The 17,956-nt window shown below is 37.6% G+C and overlaps 1 protein-coding gene across 1 annotated transcript in view; it reads left to right on the plus strand.

Annotated features, from left to right (window-relative positions):
* dnah9 (dynein, axonemal, heavy chain 9) overlaps positions 1-17,956 on the plus strand; it is a 257,756-nt gene that overhangs the window by 59,676 nt on the left and 180,124 nt on the right. Inside the window, 8 exon segments of the mRNA XM_051936263.1 lie at positions 1,135-1,291; positions 2,297-2,401; positions 7,154-7,311; positions 8,597-8,735; positions 10,146-10,433; positions 15,099-15,309; positions 17,217-17,344; positions 17,718-17,826. Of these exon segments, the coding sequence (XP_051792223.1) occupies positions 1,135-1,291; positions 2,297-2,401; positions 7,154-7,311; positions 8,597-8,735; positions 10,146-10,433; positions 15,099-15,309; positions 17,217-17,344; positions 17,718-17,826 (1,295 nt within the window).

Consider the following 17,956-nt stretch of genomic DNA (forward strand, 5'->3'; position numbering starts at 1 on the left):
CAAAATAGATACATCAGTGGAAAATGTGAAAGATTAATCTTCCAGGATTTTTATTAGCAGAACAAGTATAGAACAGCAGTCCATTTACAATCAGTTTTAAACAAATACTAAAAATAAACTGAACTAGGTGTCTATATAATTCTTTGCAATACTCACAAAATTTAAAGCTTGTGCTTCAGCTACATTATGAATTGGCCCCCGTAAAGCTTGTGACATGCCCACACATACCGAATGACCCCTGGGTGGTACAATCATAACTGCGGCCTTATAGAACCAGTGTTCAGGTTTGAGCCTGGGTGGGGTCTGCACATTCTCCTAGTGTCTGTTTGGATTTTCTTCCCACATTCGCAGAGACTTACAGATTAGGTAATTAAGAATTTGTGTGTTTGTGCCTGTGACGGACTTCTGCCCTGTCCACTTACTGTGCACACAAATCTTAATACTTTTTTAATGGGCCACATTATTTGCCCCTTAATATTTTTCATTAAAAAAAACTCTAATGAAGTAAAGGATCATTTTGTTATTTCCTGGATTATCTTTACCTGTGGCTCCTTACAACTCTGACCCACTATGGCTTTGAGTCAAAGTACTGGTCAAAGTACTAAATCGCATCTACCAGTACCCCACGGCTGGCATGTGGTCTGTCCTGTAGGTGCTGCATGAAGCTCTGTAAGACCTTAGATATGTGCCATGTCAAAATATTCATACAGCGTGATTCAAAATACTAATAAAAACAAAGCCGGTTTTCCAAAGACTGTTTGTGGAACAAAATAGCTCATAAAAAGGTTGCTTCTTTAAAATCATAAATTGTACATTTTATAGTCTCTCTCTTTTTTTAAATAGCTTTTGAAGTCATGTTCGCATGAGGGGTGGCTGGAAGGGTGTACATCTCCCCATTCACGGTCCTCAGATGACAGTCTGACATTTAGATATTCACAGGGGGATTCATTGGTATGTGTAGCAAGATCTGATTTTGACACATTGTGCTCCGTTTTATGCTTCCTGTGCCTCTTGTGAGATCTAACTTTGACCCCTTTGGCCTAGCTGCGTAGAGAAATGGCTTCAGCAAAAAGAAAGGAACAAGAACACTGAGTAGAATGTGTCCTTACAATAATGCTTGTCTTCTGTTGCCAGGTGCTACATTACATTGACCCAGTCTCTCCATTTGACCATGAGTGGTGCTCCAGCGGGGCCAGCTGGAACTGGAAAAACAGAAACTACAAAAGATCTTGGTCGAGCCCTTGGAATTATGGTGTATGTCTTCAACTGCTCTGAACAGATGGATTATAAGGTACACCTGCCCCTTATAGTTGTACACGCAGCAGTACTAAACAGTTCACCATGCCTGTGCCTATCTTGCTCATCCCCTTTTATAAGTAAAGCATATCCTGAAGAAGCAAGAATATACTGTTGAAACAATGTTTATTTTATACGTGGATGACTAGCACAAGATGTTCAACAGGTAAAAGTCATCTTTTTCCATATTTCAAATAATTAATGGAGAAGTTAAACTTTTTCGTTACAGTCCAATATTTACATTCATGCTTATTATTTCCCTGTTTTTGAACTTAACAGGGAAATTTAAAAACAGTCTACAGGGTGTTTTTGCAAGTTTCAGTTCAGCGCAGATGAATGTGTCTTGCTGTTCTTGCTAAGGTGTATACACATTTATTTCTTTTTAAACACAACAGTTGCACACAATTAATTTAAATTTCCAACAAGTAAATGCACTACACTGACTTGACTGCTAATGTAATATCATGTGAGCCTATGTGTACATCTCATTAATTGACTAACTTTCCTTAATGATTCTAGCTTAATTACATCAGGTATTTCAAATTAAGTAGTCACATGACATTGAATATAGCACCCCCATTAGGCTGAATTTATTATGTGGATGCAAATAGTTATGAAATGAAATGGAACATCAATACTGACAATTGTTTTGGTCCCATGACATGAAAGAAGTAAGTAAATAGCTCCATTATTGGCTCAGAAGAACTTCTTTGTAAAGAGTAAAGCTGAGGTGAAGTCCTGCTGACATTGCAGCTCTTAGAAGCTGAGTTCAACATTTGTTTTAACCCCATAAAGTTCAAAAACAGATATTCCTGAAATGGAGTTAAATGAAAAAATAATTTGCTTCAAGCATAAGCCCATAATTATAACAAGCTGAGTTACAAGAAAATCCAGCAGCCACAGGAGAGGAGTTGGGCACCACCGGTTTGATGATCGTAATGGTTAAGTGCATGAATCTTGTAGCACCACATTTATTTATTAATTAATTTATTTTTTACAGTCCTGCGGTAACATATACAAAGGTCTGGCACAAACTGGAGCCTGGGGCTGCTTTGATGAGTTTAACAGGATTTCCGTTGAAGTGCTGTCTGTGGTTGCTGTACAGGTAAGTGAATCATTATTAACAATATTATGTTTTATTATTTTCCTCTCCCTGTGAGCAATAAAGTTTCCATCCTGACATATGTCTAAACACAAGCATTGTCAAGCTCATCGGCTAGAGTTCGCATCCACCGGGACTTTCCTGACAGGTTGTAGAAGAAGAGGGAGTGACAAGCTGACTCTAGGGGCCGCACAGATGTGGGCCTTTTAATGACTTGGTTGTCCTTGTTAGCACTGCCTTCACATTATGGAAGTGATTTTTAGTTTATTTAAGCTGCCAAAAAACGTAAATTAGGCATAGAGTGGTGCTTCCCATTTAGAAATATCACATGAAGCATCATACCTTTTTGTCACTTTTTGTACTAGCAGTGGTACAATTTGACATTTATGTTCTGAATCACAAATGGACTGACAAGCCTTGATTTTATGAGGGCAAAGTGTTCCTGAGTTGCAGTTCCTTCTCCTGCACAGTTTAATTCACAGTTGGTGAACAAACACGACAGAACAAATGTGAGTTTATACAAATTGTTTGATTTCAAAACACAATAGTTTTAACATTAGTAAATAAATTGCCACGTCCATATAAGAATCATTATGGGGTGAGTAACCTGGAGCACACTACAAGTGACTTTGTAACGTGGCTGAGAACCAGTAAAGAGAGTGAGAATGTAGTCAGAGGGCTGTAATTTTTAAAGTATAAACACACTGATTTGCATGTTAGTAACTCTGTTACCAACCTGTTCAAGACTTAAATTGGATTTACTGTTCAGAATTAAGAAAAAAAACAAACTGTAGTACATAGCGCCTTTATATTGTGAACAGCAACCAACAAGGTATAGTATGTTTTCTTCCATGTATTGTTGTCACTGATGCTCTATAAGGCCAAACATTTGTGAACATCTGACCATCACACCTATATGAGTTTGTTGGTCTTTCCATTCCAAAACTATGGGCATTAATATGGATTTGCCACCCAAAGCTTTGCAGCTTTAACTGCCTCAACTCTTCTGAAAAGGCATTCCACAAAATTTCAACCAAAAGAACATTTGTGAGTTCAGTTACTGATGATGGATGAGAAGACTCGGCTCACACTTCATCCCAAATCAGTTCAATAGGGTTGATGTTGTGGCTCTGCACTGGGTGCTCAAGGTCCTTCGTGTCTTTATGAACCACAGTGGCACAGGCATGCTGAGATAGTAAAGGGTCTTCTGTAAACTATTTCCTCAAAGTGGAAGTGCACAATTGTCTAAAAGCTCTTTGTATTCTGTAGCATTAACAGTGCCCTTCACTGGAACCAAGGGGCCTTGGCCAAACCCTGAAAAACCACCTCAGACCATTATCTCTCCTCCACCAAAGTAGGCATTGTGCAGTCTGGAAGGTAGCCGCCGCCTTTATTCTGCTAAATCCAGATTTCAGTCAGACTGCCAGATATTGAAGCCTGGTTCATCACTCCAGAGGAAATGTTTCTACTCCCCCAGAGTCCAATTGCAGTGTGCTTCTCCACCACTTCAGCCAACGTTTGGCATTGCACATAGTAATCTTAGGGTGGGTACAGCTGCTCAGCCATGGAAACCCATTTCATGAAGCTCCTGACATAGTCTTATCCTAATGCTTTTTCAAGAGCCAGTTTAGAATTCTGTTATAAGCGATACCACAGAGGACAAACAATTTTTATGCGCTATGTGCTTTATCATATTGCGGCCCTGTTGTGTGAATTTATGTGGTCAGCCACTTTGTGGCTAAGCTGCTGTTGCTCCTTGATACTTTATAATAATAGCACTTATAGTTGACTGGAGTAGATCTTGCAGAGCAGGAATTTCACATACTGTAGTAATTTCAGGCAAAGGTGACATCCTATGACAGTGCCACATTTAAAGTCACTGAGCTCTTCAGTATGACCCAATTTTTTTCAATGGAGATTGCATGGCTATGTGCTTGATTTTATGTACCTGTTAACAACTGGTGTGACTGAAACATCTGAGCTCAGGTAATTTGGAGGCTGTCCACATACTTTTGGCCATGTAGTGTAGGATAAGTGAAGCATCTTGATTTTGAACACTGCAGGCCATAACAAGAAATTTTACAGAAACCAGTATAATATATTAGCTTCCATCACATGAACTATGATAGAAACCTTGTGATCTTTATACAAAGTGTTTTCATAAAGAACACAATAACCAGACTGTAAAGGCACAGTACATTCAGTTCCATATTGGAATAAAGGTAGAGCTGCGGTAAAATGATTGGCTCAAATCTGTGCCAAGAACAGAATCTTTAACTCAGGAAATTAACCAGTAAAGAGTCACAATGGCTTGGGATGGTGTTTGCCATAGAATGATGCTCTTTGAAGGAAAGTGATTGCACTAACAATTCTGCTGAATCCTGTACAGTATGTATGCCATGCGCTATTTTTTATTTTTATAAACACAAATTACAACATTTTTCTTGAATTCATATGTTGTGTCAAGTGCTAATGCCACTTTAAACATTTCAGCCTCTGGTACTATTTTTTTAACTACTGTCTCTTTTTATGAGCAAACTTCTGCATTACGAGTGGGCGATGAATTCATCAGACACCTGTTTTGACAATCAGATTCTTGATCACTGCTCTGGCCAAATTTAAGAAAGTACATCCACTTTTTAGAACTACTGACAATTTTTGGGAAACAAAATGTCAGATTTATTGTTTAATTAAGAATACATTGCATGATAAGAGAGCACTCCCTTGAAAACATTTCATAAGACATATTAATCCTTTCAGTTCAACATGTTCGAATGTCTACCAAAAGCAGAATGCCAAAATACATACATCACTCCTGTAAGGCGCAGAGCTCATTGTTAGTATTCATGTTGTGTGCGTGTGTGTGTTTGCTGTCATTATAGGAAATCGTTTTTCATGAAATGTCTCTTCAAATACATAATGAATATCATGGAGACTATTAAAACTGTAATATCAATATAACGTGTGTGTGTATATGTATATATATATATGTATATGTATATATATGTATATATATATATATATATATATATATATGTATATATATATATGTGTATATATATATATATATATATATATATATATATATATATATATATATATGTATATATATAATCACATTATTTTCTTAAATGTAAATTTAAAAAAAAAAAAAAAGTTTATATGCTGTTGAGTTTTTTTGGAGTTGAAAATAAAATTTAAGTGCCGTTCTGTAGGTACCATACATGAATAAATCAGTGAGTCTGTCTGTGTCTGCCCTTGGCTTGCTTTATTTATCAAAAGTGGGACAACAATTTTTTGTAATTAATGACCAGACAATCATTTCAAACTAGTTTCTGGGTGGTGAATAATGTGCACCTTTTAAAACTGTTAAAGAAAAAAAAATACAAAATTTGATTATTTATTCACTGAGTGAAACTGGTTTGTTTAGTTTCTTTATTAGGTAGAATGGTAAGGTGGGAGTGTTGTCTTAAAGTTGTGCCAGAGAAGACAATATTATCAGAAGGTGCTTTATAATGCGAGTAAAAATATCAATTTATAGATCTTTATTTTGCACCATTCACAGCCTTCCCCAACACAAATGAAAGAAACATGTCAGTCACTTACTTTTGTGTGCTTTGTAAAGCAAAAGATTATCTGTTATCCAATCTTTATTTTGCATGGCACTTTTCACAAAGAAGACTATCTCAAGGTGTTTTTATCACAAATAAGAATTATCATTTGATCATTTGAACTTCTAAATAGCACCTTTCATAAAGACTGCCATCATGGGATGCTTTACAATGCAAACAAGAGAACCATTTTATTGATTGAGTTCTTATGAAGCACATCTCACAAAGACCATCACTTTATTGGTTTATTTTTTTATGTTGAACCTTTCAATGAGAGAGCCATCATAATGTGCTTTTCAAAGCAAACAAGAATATCAGTTTCCCAATCCTTATTTTGTATAGTATCTTTCACAGCCATCACCACTGCAGAGCAAACATGAATATCACTCAGTAGTTTATGTAGCAGCCATAACAGAAAGCAGCTTTAAAAAGCGATTTGCTAATCAAGCCAGAGCAACAGTCTGTGTCTTTTGCAGTGCCTTTCACAGATGGCCCCACCTCAAGTGCCTGCAGATTTATTTTTTTTCTCCAGCTTAAGTGGAGTGTTTTTAAAAAATTTTGTCTTCCCTGACCTTCTGGTTTATCATCAGATTCACATTTAGAGACTTTGGGCCATTGCTGTTTAGTATTGGTTGGAGAGGGAGATGGAAAACTACACGTTCTGTCTATGCCAATGTCTATTAGCCCATACAAAGTATTACAATTAAAGGAAAATGTGGAGAAAGCACATTTCATGTAGTAATTGCTTTTTGATTGATTGATTTTTGATTTAATTTATATTTCCTGGCATTTTTCATTCTTTAGAGTGCACTGGTTTATAACTCTATCAGTTAATTTAAAAAAATAAATAAATAAACAAATAAAGAAACTTCAGCAATCTATTAACAAAGCCTTCTATGGATCATTCTGCACTGGACTATCGCACAAACTCTGACATAACCTCTGTCACTCGTCTTGTTTGCACTTGATTAGTTATGTATTGTTGTTTTTTAGAACTGCTTGCTTAAACACTGCTGTCAGCAGTTTTTGACTTGTGAAGATATGTTGAAAACCAGCAAACTTTGTCAAAAATTGTCAAGTTTATATCTTTTCTTGTTAAGTTTCATAAACCTGACACTACAAGTGCATTCATGTTTGCCTTCAGGTGAAGAGTATCCAGGATGCTATTCGGGATAAGAAGAAGAGGTTCAACTTTATGGGGGAAGATATTAATCTTTTTAGATCTGTTGGCATCTTTATCACAATGAACCCTGGGTATGCTGGACGAACTGAGCTGCCAGAAAATCTAAAAGCTCTCTTCAGGTGGGTAATGGAAGTCTGTATTATAGCCTGAAAAACAGCAACAAGAAAATAGCCTTTAGTCACCTTATGTGATGAGGTAAAACCCTACAGAGAGCGTCTTCCCCACACTCGCACCTGCTAGTGGTCATTATGTTCTGTGTACTTCTACATAAAAGTAGTTCCTGCTAGGCAGCTCTGTATGATATTTGTTTATTTGTGACTCTTTAAAAGTCTAGGTCAGGAATGTCAAGGTTCAGGGACTGCAGGTTTTATTGCATTTTTCATTTTAAACCGAATACCCCATTAAACTAAATTCTTAGATTCAGAAGACCATTTAATTTGAACTTATTCTCCCAAGAGGGTTGGTCAGCAGGTTTTTACAGAGAGATCAAGCCAGCATATTAAAATACTGCAGACAAGAGCTCAGCATAAATACATGTTGTACAAAAAATAAAATTTAGTAGTGAACATAATACTTCTAGTATAACATTAGATCGTTCATATGCATATAAAATATTAAGCCAGCATTAAGATTTGACCAGTGATTGCCGAGTCAGCACAGAATTTAAGCCTGTGGATATTTATTAAAGTAAAATTTATTTAGAAGATTAATAGCATTTTGGACTAAAGAGTGTTTGAACCGGCTGTTTTTATCCTTGGAAATTTGAACCTGTAACATGATGGCAACAACTGGAATTTTGAATGTGGTGAGTGAGTTCTGTCTAAGGGAATGCACTGTATTTTCCACAATGTTTGCTTAATAACCTCCTTAGCACTCGACCAAAATGTCACGTGGGTTGTGAAAACAGTGCTTAAATCTTTAGTCTCGAGTGTCATTTGGGCAACTATATAGATGCGTCTTTGTCGTAAGCGTTAGACCCCAAGGATTACTCGGGCTATAAGACTGCTAACTATGTTAATCCAGAGCATTATTTGGACAAGTGTCAGGCTCGAGCATTACGCGGGCAGCAGTGTAGACACATCTTTTCCTAGCCTCATAATGGTCTTGTAAGAAATGTTTTTCAGCGGCCCAGGTGATGCACACTGTTGACAGTGATACAAGCAGTGATGCTGAGGAGCCTCTCATCAGCAGTGATGACATAGTGAATCTGTCTTCAGAAAGTGAAATTGAAATGGGCAGTAAAACCGAAAGTGATTCTGATGAATTCGAAAGTGACGCTCACGTTTGGGTTTCTGTTGACCCTGCTTCAGATAAACTTAATTAATTTTAGTTTCAAGGGCAAATGTGCAGTGCAAGATGCTACGTAAAGCTAATTTTTTTTTTTTTTTTTTTAACTCCCTTTAGGCCTTGTGCCATGGTAGTGCCAGACTTTGAGCTCATCTGTGAAATCATGCTGGTGGCTGAAGGATTTATTGAGGCCCGACTTTTGGCCAGAAAATTCATTACCCTGTACCAGTTGTGTAAAGAGCTGCTTTCTAAACAGGTAGGACTCCATTTTGTCTTTCTTCTTCCATTTATGTTTTCTTATCAGCACCCTGCTTAATTTGAGTTATGAGCATCACAATTTCAACACCATTATCCCTGATGTCTCTGTCATCTCGGAAAGTGCTTTTTACACTCCATCACTCGTAGAGCACTTCAGATTGCTAATTTTATTTTTGTTGCTCCTTGGCTTTCTTGTTGAATTTGTCTATTTGTTTCTTTTCTCATTCTCTTTAAATATAAGCATACGTGTATGACAGCATGATTTACTTTTAATAAAGAAAAAAAATGCCATGATACACACACATACAAGTCACGGATGAGAAAGAAGTTTTAGCCATTCTAAGATCATTTGGTTGCTGGTTTTGTTTTCCGACCTCCCTCTCTGAGAGATTTAGAATGACTAGTCCAAGGATAAAGTGCCAATCCAACAATGGGCATGGAGAGCAGGTTCTGGAAAAATAATAACTGATATATTTTTCAGGTGAAAAAATAAACTTTGGTGCCATTTAATATGAAACGATTTCAGAAAGTCCCAAGAACCGTGTGAATGAGTTAAATTAAAATGCACTGGTTATGTAACGGAGTCTGTTGCAAGTATCTCATTCAGGTCACAGTCTCAGCGGACAATAGCAGCGCTGGACTAAAGGAATAATGATTTAACTTAACTGGTCAGGCTTGTTTTTTTTTTTTTTTTTTCTTTTCATCTATAAAAAGGAATGGACATCGTGGAGTTGCACTTCTCTTAAAAGGGAGTGATTGGGTTGCAGGCCAGTAGAAACTGATTATATGAGTGCCATGACATGAATAGCTGTTTATCGTGGAATACTGTTTCAGCAGGTTCACTGAACAGCATCAAGGGCCTTATAGGAACAGCAAATACTGTATTTCAGTAGTATGGGAGGTTAAAATTTTTGTTTTGCTTACCACTGAAAAGACGGAACATTAGTGATAAGAACAGGCCATTCATCCAACAAACTTGTCCATTCTCATAAAGTGATCTCCCATTGTGTATTCAAATTGAACCGAGTGTGGTTTCAGATTTACAGTCCACAAAGAAAACCACTCCAAAACCAGCCCATAAGGATTGGGTTCTATTTACAGCCAACAGTGGGACCCTTTCACGGAGAGCCTAGCGGATGAATGTGCCGCACAGGCACAGTGTAAGTGACTTGCGTGCTCTGACGTCTGAGGCCTGATCCCACAGAAATAACGGTAATCGTCTTCTTGGCTAAATTAATTCCACTGTAGCTGAGCAAGCTGAAGGTGCTCGTGGAATGAAGAATTTAAAGGGGTTGCTGATTCTCAATGTAGAGAGGTATCAGACATGACAAATAGTTTTTTAGGCACAGATTGACATGCAGTATGTTTGGCAATGTGATTAGCTCTTTTTCTACTGGTTTCTCCTTAGGATCATTATGATTGGGGATTGCGAGCCATTAAATCTGTGCTAGTTGTAGCTGGCTCTCTGAAGCGAGGAGACCCAGGAAGGCCTGAAGACCAGGTGCTGATGAGAGCTCTCAGAGACTTCAATATTCCCAAAATTGTGACAGATGACATGCCAGTCTTCATGGGACTGATTGGAGATCTCTTCCCAGCTGTGGAGGTGCCCAGGAAGAGAGATTTAGATTTTGAAAAAGTTGTGAAGAATTCCATTCTTGAGCTCAAACTGCAGGCTGAAGATAACTTTGTACTTAAAGTAAGTAGATTATGTGGAGCTTGATTGACAAGTGGTTACATTCTCCTGTAAATAAGAAAACGAGGCCTTGAACAAAGCAGCTGAGGGAATTACTTGACTCTTATCCCTTATTAAAAGCTTCTCTTCCAGGTTAAACCAGGTTACAGACCACACGAGGATTGAGCTCGTAAGACGGTAAGAGGGCATTGGTGCCAAATGCATTAGAAATCAAATCTGTACACAGTCAATGCTGACAATGTGATGCTTTTGTAATAACAAAAGAATGGCTCACAGAAATTGTATGCATTTTAAAAAAGCTGCACAGTGGGGTTTTTAAATAGTGCAAGCTTTATTCAAGGCAAGCCCTCCAGTGACTAGGAGTAAATCTGCTAGGCACCTCGGGCACATCCATCTGTATTTTTCCTGAAGCCACATTCCTACCGTGGAAGGAAGCCAAAGTCCTTTTGGACAGCATTAGGTGCAAAGCTTGATCTTGTGTTAGATGGGAAGCTGGTCCAATGCGTGGCTCACTTACTAACTCATTAAACTTGCATGCATGTCTTTGAGGTGTGGGTAAATATCTCGCTTGTGTGACAGGACAAAAATCATAAGGACAAGGAGAGCTAGTGTAACAAGCCATGAGCAGGCGAAGATTAAATGTCATCAGTGTGGCATAAGTGGACTTAATTGTCTCTTTTTACTTTTTACAGTTGGTCTCCATTTTGGCTTTGTTCTTGTCATAGTGAGTGATGTAACTAAGCAAGAACAGTGTTTATGGGCCATACAAGGTCCTGTCGCCGCACAAAAACACGTTTAATGCCTTTTGGGTTTCAGATCTTATTTGAATACTAGTTGTATCTCTGGTCCTTTTACTAAGCTTTAGATAGTACTCTAGTATATGCGTCTTTCTAAGTGGGAATGTATCTTATGTTAAACCATCTACAAATGTGTTTTTTGAATTCATTCAGCAGCATGATTGATAGTTCTTGTTTGTCTATACAGTGCATGAGTTTCTCTGTTGCGTTTTTTTCCCTCCACAATCATAAAAGATCAAGCTAAATAGTGGGAAGTTAGCCTCCTGGACTGGTGTATTGTCCTGGGCTATTTCTGCTTAGATAGGCTGAAAATCTCCTGGACCATGAAACAGATTTTGAGTGTAAGATTGAAAAGAATTTTTAAACCAAGCATCTTATTTTATTTTGTTGTTATTGGATGGCAGAATAACAAGAAGTGCATTTCTGTCTCCAGCTCTGTAAATGTACAGTTATTCTGCCATCTATAGTAGATCTCCTCAGCATTCCAGCTATTTCTTTTTTTACTAATCATTTTAGTGTCCTGGTTGTCTTTACTGGGTATGTATTTGCCCCTTCTCCCAAAACACCCCCCCCAGCTTCCCACTTTCATTACAGATCTCACTTCACCCCTCACACAAGCTCCCACTATTAATTTTCAAACCACTGCAAAATCTATTCTTTGTTTCTACACACAGTACGTTATTAGTTAAAGCTTGGGAGACAGAGAAGGAGCTTTTTGAAAGATGGTGTTTTGCAGCAACAGTATAAACCTGTCCTTAACTTCAGAGTAAGAGGTTTTATCTTATGGGTAATGGAGTTCAGAATTATGAGAGATTCAAGCCTCGGGGAAATAAGTTTAATCTTCAGGAGGCCAAAGGCCAAGTAGAAATGATGATGTCTTGTGAGACTCAACGAACAACAGCGAGTGTTAAAGCAAGAGTCTAACTTCAGAGGAATTGGCAATAGTACAAAAGGTCAACTGGGCCAGTCTCGATGGCACATTAGGCACAATAAATGTCCAGAATTTAAGAAAACCAATGTAAGTAAAGCATTTGGTTGATTTCAGATATTTTTTGACACATGACATGATGAAAATATTTAGGCCGACCTCTCTGTGACAGTATGCAGAGCAGCAATTTATCAAGTTGATGGGGTTGGTTTGAACTGCACTGGGTCAGCTTATAGCAGGTTGTATTAAACAAATCCATCACACAGATATCACTGTGGGGACATGTGGTGTGTGGGTACAAGTGCAATAGAGGTGGACTCCATGCTATGGACATGAATTTTTGAAATTATAGTGGAGTTCTTTATGGGAAATGTGAGCCAAATAGTGTTGTTAAGATTATAAGTTCATGATTAAAATAGACTTTAGAAATGGAGGGATGAATGATTGAGGCATATCATAATGTTGCCGACTCATGTTATGCTGTCAGATTCCATCTATCAATTTTCGGAGCCTTCGTTAGCCTCCTTAGCATTACTTTATTTTTTTTTTTTTTTTTCTCGTTGCATTTTTTTGGCTTGAAAAGAATGACATTTTTGTGAAATCTCTTCTTTCTACTGTAAAATGTGCAAAACACAAAGTATGAAGTCAGAAGTATAGAAAGTATAATCATGTCACACATAACTAATATTTAATAATAGTATGAACCGTACGCTGCACATGTGTAAATGAATTGTCACTTTTGGATACCCATAATCACTTTTGGTTTCACTGACCATTGAAATTTCACTGCCTGAAGGCAGATCAACTTTGTTATCACTGCTGATGAGGGGCGTTTCTTACGAGACACCATTTATGAGTACTGAGAAAAGCGCTATATAAATGTAATGAATTATTATTATTATTATTATGAGGCTAGGAGAAGACATATCTACATCTTTACACAGGTAACTCTCGGGCCTGACGTTTATGCAAGACATGCCTATACCGTTGTCAGAGTAATGCTCATTACGAACACTGTTGCTACTTTTACAGCACAAGTAGTCCTCTGGTCTTGCGGAAGACACGTCTATACTGTTGTACAAGTGAAACTCTGGATTAACGCTTTCAGCACTGTTTTTCTACAGCCTGAGTGATGCTCAGGTCTAACTATCCTCATTCCTAAACATTCCTAAACTAACAGCCACATTGTTAGAATGTCAGTTATTTGAATTTAAATTACCTGGTGCTCCAAGAAGCTAGAATTAGTCAGTTATTTTGGTTAAGGCTTTGGACTTCAAACCCTGAGGTTGTGGGTTTAAATCCCACTACTGGCAATGTTTTTGACCATGAGCAAGTGACTTCACCTCTCTGTACTCCAATTGGAAAAACAAAAGTAATTGAACCATTTGTATCTCAAGTATTATAAGCTGCCTTGGCTAATAATAAAAATGGGAACAATAAAGTTCAACCATAAATGCATAACCACAGATTTGGATGCATATCAAATCTATCAGTCCAAGCTTCCAACCTTTCCTCTCCTCAGGTAAAAGAATATATTGACAACTAGAAAAGAAAACCGGAAATTATGAGAAAATGCTGCTGTTATACATATACACACTTAATGACGTAAATCGTACAACACTGAGGAAGAACCAAATAAGACAGAAAAACAGAAATGTTAATGGCCAGTGCAAATATGTCAATGAAAGAAAATAACGAAATAATCTATCATCCAACCACTACTAAACCGGTTTTATCCAGTTCATACTTTCTTAGTATTAAGGCAGAAGAGGACCACCCCCTAACCTGGAAACACTGGATACAAGGCAGGGACTACGCCTGGGCCTGGACAAGGCAAACTAATGCACATGTCACACTCGCTCATATCAGACCAATTTAGAACCACCAATTAATATTACACATGTTTTGGGATGAAAAAAATGGTTTCTAATTGGAAATCTATGGAAAGGGATAGAAAATGTGCAAAGTTCATGTAGGCCACGAAAAGGCTGACATTCCAAACCTGGCGCTCTGGAGCTATGAGGCAGGAGCACAAACCACTGTGCCACCATGCCACTCAAATTCTAGTATTAATAGCCAATATAATGGATTATTGGATTAGGCTGCACTATGATGACTCATTTTATATGGGTGGTAATTTCAAGTTGCATACACTGCTTTATAAATCAATGGTAAATGATGATTTTTTTTTTATCGCAGTACAAATCTTGTGCGCACTTGCCTTAATGATTTTAGAAGCAGCCATAGTCATGATACTTTACACATTAAAAGATGAGGTTTTAACAGTAGTTAGATTTGCTGTACGAGATATGCATCATCTGATTGAAACTCATGAATGCAGTTCATTTACTGTTGATGGTGCATGTTTTAAGCAATTTGTTTAAATGCTGTTGTTTCAACTGTACATATTGACAATACATTAATTATTCATCAAAAAAACAGCGACAATGTTTGTATTTCAGGATTATATCAAAATGAATATTGATTCTGTAACTAAATTAATTTATTAGAGGTTTCCCTTGACATACGAGATGTTAAATCTTTGTTACAGTTTTAATTAAAGACAAATCTTTTGTTCCATGTATTTCAAGTCATTTTACATTGTCAGAGCAATTCCTCATTTTTCTGTTCACCCACGTGTGCAGCAGCGTGTTACGTTTAATAAAATAATACAATGTTGTTATTATCTCTCTACCCAAACGTTATAAAGTAAAAAACCTTGGCCTAAGATAAAATGTTGTATTTTAGTGCACATGCTTACTTAGTTCATCCTCCAAATACCCACAATAACTGTTTTGGACTGCACACAAGTCAGTGAACATGTCTGCAGTCCAACTGTAGAAATACAAAGCCATGTTATGGTGTGTTCATGTAAGAGTCTTCTTGAAAACATCAGACATATTAATAATCACTTTTTTTTTTTTTTTTTTTGCACCCCCAAAGGTAGTCCAGCTGGAGGAGCTGCTTGCTGTGCGTCACTCCGTTTTTGTTGTTGGAAATGCTGGCACTGGCAAGTCCCAAGTTAATAAATCACTGAACAAAACCTATCAAAACATGAAGCGGAGGCCAGTCTGGGCTGACCTGAACCCCAAAGCTGTTACAAATGATGAGCTCTTCGGCATCATAAACCCATCTACTCGAGAGTGGAAGGATGGTAAGCTTCTTTCTGTTCTAGAAACCTAATTTAAAAAGGTTAATTGCTATGATGTCGGGCTGAAACTGGCATTCCATCTGGAATAGAACTGGGGATCCTTACCTGGCAGGGATGCCAATAGTGTAGAAGGACAATGGAAGATGAATTATTCAGGACATTGTCTCCCCCAAGAATCTAGCATGGTGGCACAGTGGGTAGTGCTGCTGCCTCGCAGTAAGGAGACCCAGGTTCGCTTCCCGGGTCCACCCTGTGTGGAGTTTGCATGTTCTCCCCATGTCTGTGTGGGTCTCCTCCGGGTACTCCAGTTTCCTCCCACAGTCCAAAGACATGCAGGTTAGGTGCATTGGTGATTCTAAATTGTCCCTAGTGTGTTCTTGATGTGTGTGCGTGCCCTGCGGTGGACTGGCACCCTGCCCAGGGTTTGTTTCCTGCCTTGCACCCTGTGTTGGCTGGGATTGGCTCCAGCAGACCCCCGTGATCCTGTAGTTAGGATATAGCGGGTTGGATAATGGATGGATGGATAGACAGACAGGAACAAGATGTTTAAGTGACTGCAGTCATTAATAATATAGCTTATAATAAAGCATTTAAAGGACTTGAATTCTTCTGCTTTCACTTTAATTGGTATTACAAGGTGTTTTACAAAACTAGTAAGACTGCAGTGCATCCTTTTTTTAAAAAATAGAAACTAAAAGCAGTATAGCTGTGAAGCATTTTACTAATTTAAAAATAATCTAGATTATCACATTGTCCTAAGCAACAGAAGATGACAGTATTAATGCAATGTCCATCTTCTTCGCTGTCCTTGCACTAGATCCAGTACAGTTTTTCAAAAGGGTTGCATTTAAGGTCATTTTATCTAAGAAATCACTGTATACATCAAAAGGACCAGCAGTAAAGCTGACTAGTAAATGTTCTCTTCGTTAGACAAAACCTGATTAGATCATAACATTTTTTTTGAACAAGTACTCACTGAATGGTAATGATTACTTTAATACACTACAATTACCGTTCCTTGTTGCACACTAGGACACTACAAATATGGTTTAATAAAATCAATAATTTTAACAAGACCGTGCAAACAATAAAATCGGAGAAAATTACCCATCCATTTCTCCTTTTTCTAACATGCTGAGCACATCACATGATTGGGGGTTCTAGAGCCAATGCAGGGTAGGAGAAAACTCCAGATATGACAAGTGCATGTGCACACCTATAAAGTTAACTTGCTTTTGAGATGTGGAAGGAAACAAGGGTACCCAGAGAAACTTTCTAGAACATGGGAGTTAGATTTTAAACTCTACATAGTCACAAGACCGAGCTTAAAAGTACTTTTACATGAATGGTGTTGGGGTTTGTTGTTTGTTGTTTTTTTTTTTAATTTAAGAATTGCACTAGATCAAAGCAAAGTGTTACAAAGGCAAAGTCCACAAAAAGTTGTCAAGTTGCTCTCTTGAAATAATTTGGTTGTCTTTTGATTTGACATCCGAAGCAGAGAATTTGTAATCGTTAGATGCTGTCTATAGCTATTATATAAGCATATCTACAGTCATACATATCTTGTAAATAATATTCTGCTACCTTTTAACTGTCTAGGTAGGAACCAACCAGGGGGTTAAGTCTGCACTTACTAAATGTTTGGTTTTTATTTCTGGATTTTTTTTGTTTTGGCTTGTCACAGAAGATGGCCTTCAGGAGTATAATTTAATTTTTCTGCAAAATGATTTTAAAGGTGCATGTGGTATCTTACTGTTGCAATTTTGCCTCAGCATGTCACTGTAAATTTGTGTTTTGTTTGAATGTTCTTATGATGTTTTCAATTGTTTTTATGTTTGATGTTGATGACTGTGAAAGGTGCTCTACAAGTCAAGTACTTAAAACTTTTTAACCTCTAAACTCTCCTTCAGGTCTGTTCTCCAATATCATGCGTGAGTTGGCCAACATCAGCCATGATGGCCCCAAGTGGATTGTACTGGATGGCGATATTGATCCCATGTGGATTGAATCTCTTAATACTGTCATGGATGACAACAAGGTAGATATATTTACAAGGACTTATTAATAAAAATTGTGTTTTAAGACCAACCAAAGACGAATGTTTTACTAGTTACGTCAAAAATTAAAACTAAAAAAAACAACAACCAAATGCTACCAAAGGAAACGCACAAATTTCACCCAGGAACCTCGCCAGCTAGGAATTGATTTGCGATATAAGTGCTATGGGGCAGCAATGTAAACCACTGTGTCACCATTCCATTATTCATTTTTCTTAATATTGCATTAATTTGACCTCCGTCTATAGGAGATTTATTTTTCTTAGACTTCTGCCATCTGTGTCATCCCCAAAGTGCAATATGAGTTTCCTGTAGCATCAGCTTTCTGAATAATTGCATTCAATCTTCCTCCAGGTTCTAACACTGGCCAGCAATGAGAGAATACCACTAAACCCCACCATGAGGCTCGTCTTCGAGATCAGCCATTTACGAACAGCCACACCAGCCACCGTCTCTAGAGCAGGTCTAACACCTTTATCAACTTGTCATCTCATTTTTGCTTTTCAGTTTTTCTTTTTAAGTACATTTGTTTGTTAATTTTTACATTGTGATTTACGATGAACCATGTTTAAGGTTTTAAATTTCAAATAAAA

Source organism: Erpetoichthys calabaricus, chromosome 14 (assembly GCF_900747795.2).
Source record: "Erpetoichthys calabaricus chromosome 14, fErpCal1.3, whole genome shotgun sequence".
NCBI lineage: Eukaryota > Metazoa > Chordata > Cladistia > Polypteriformes > Polypteridae > Erpetoichthys > Erpetoichthys calabaricus.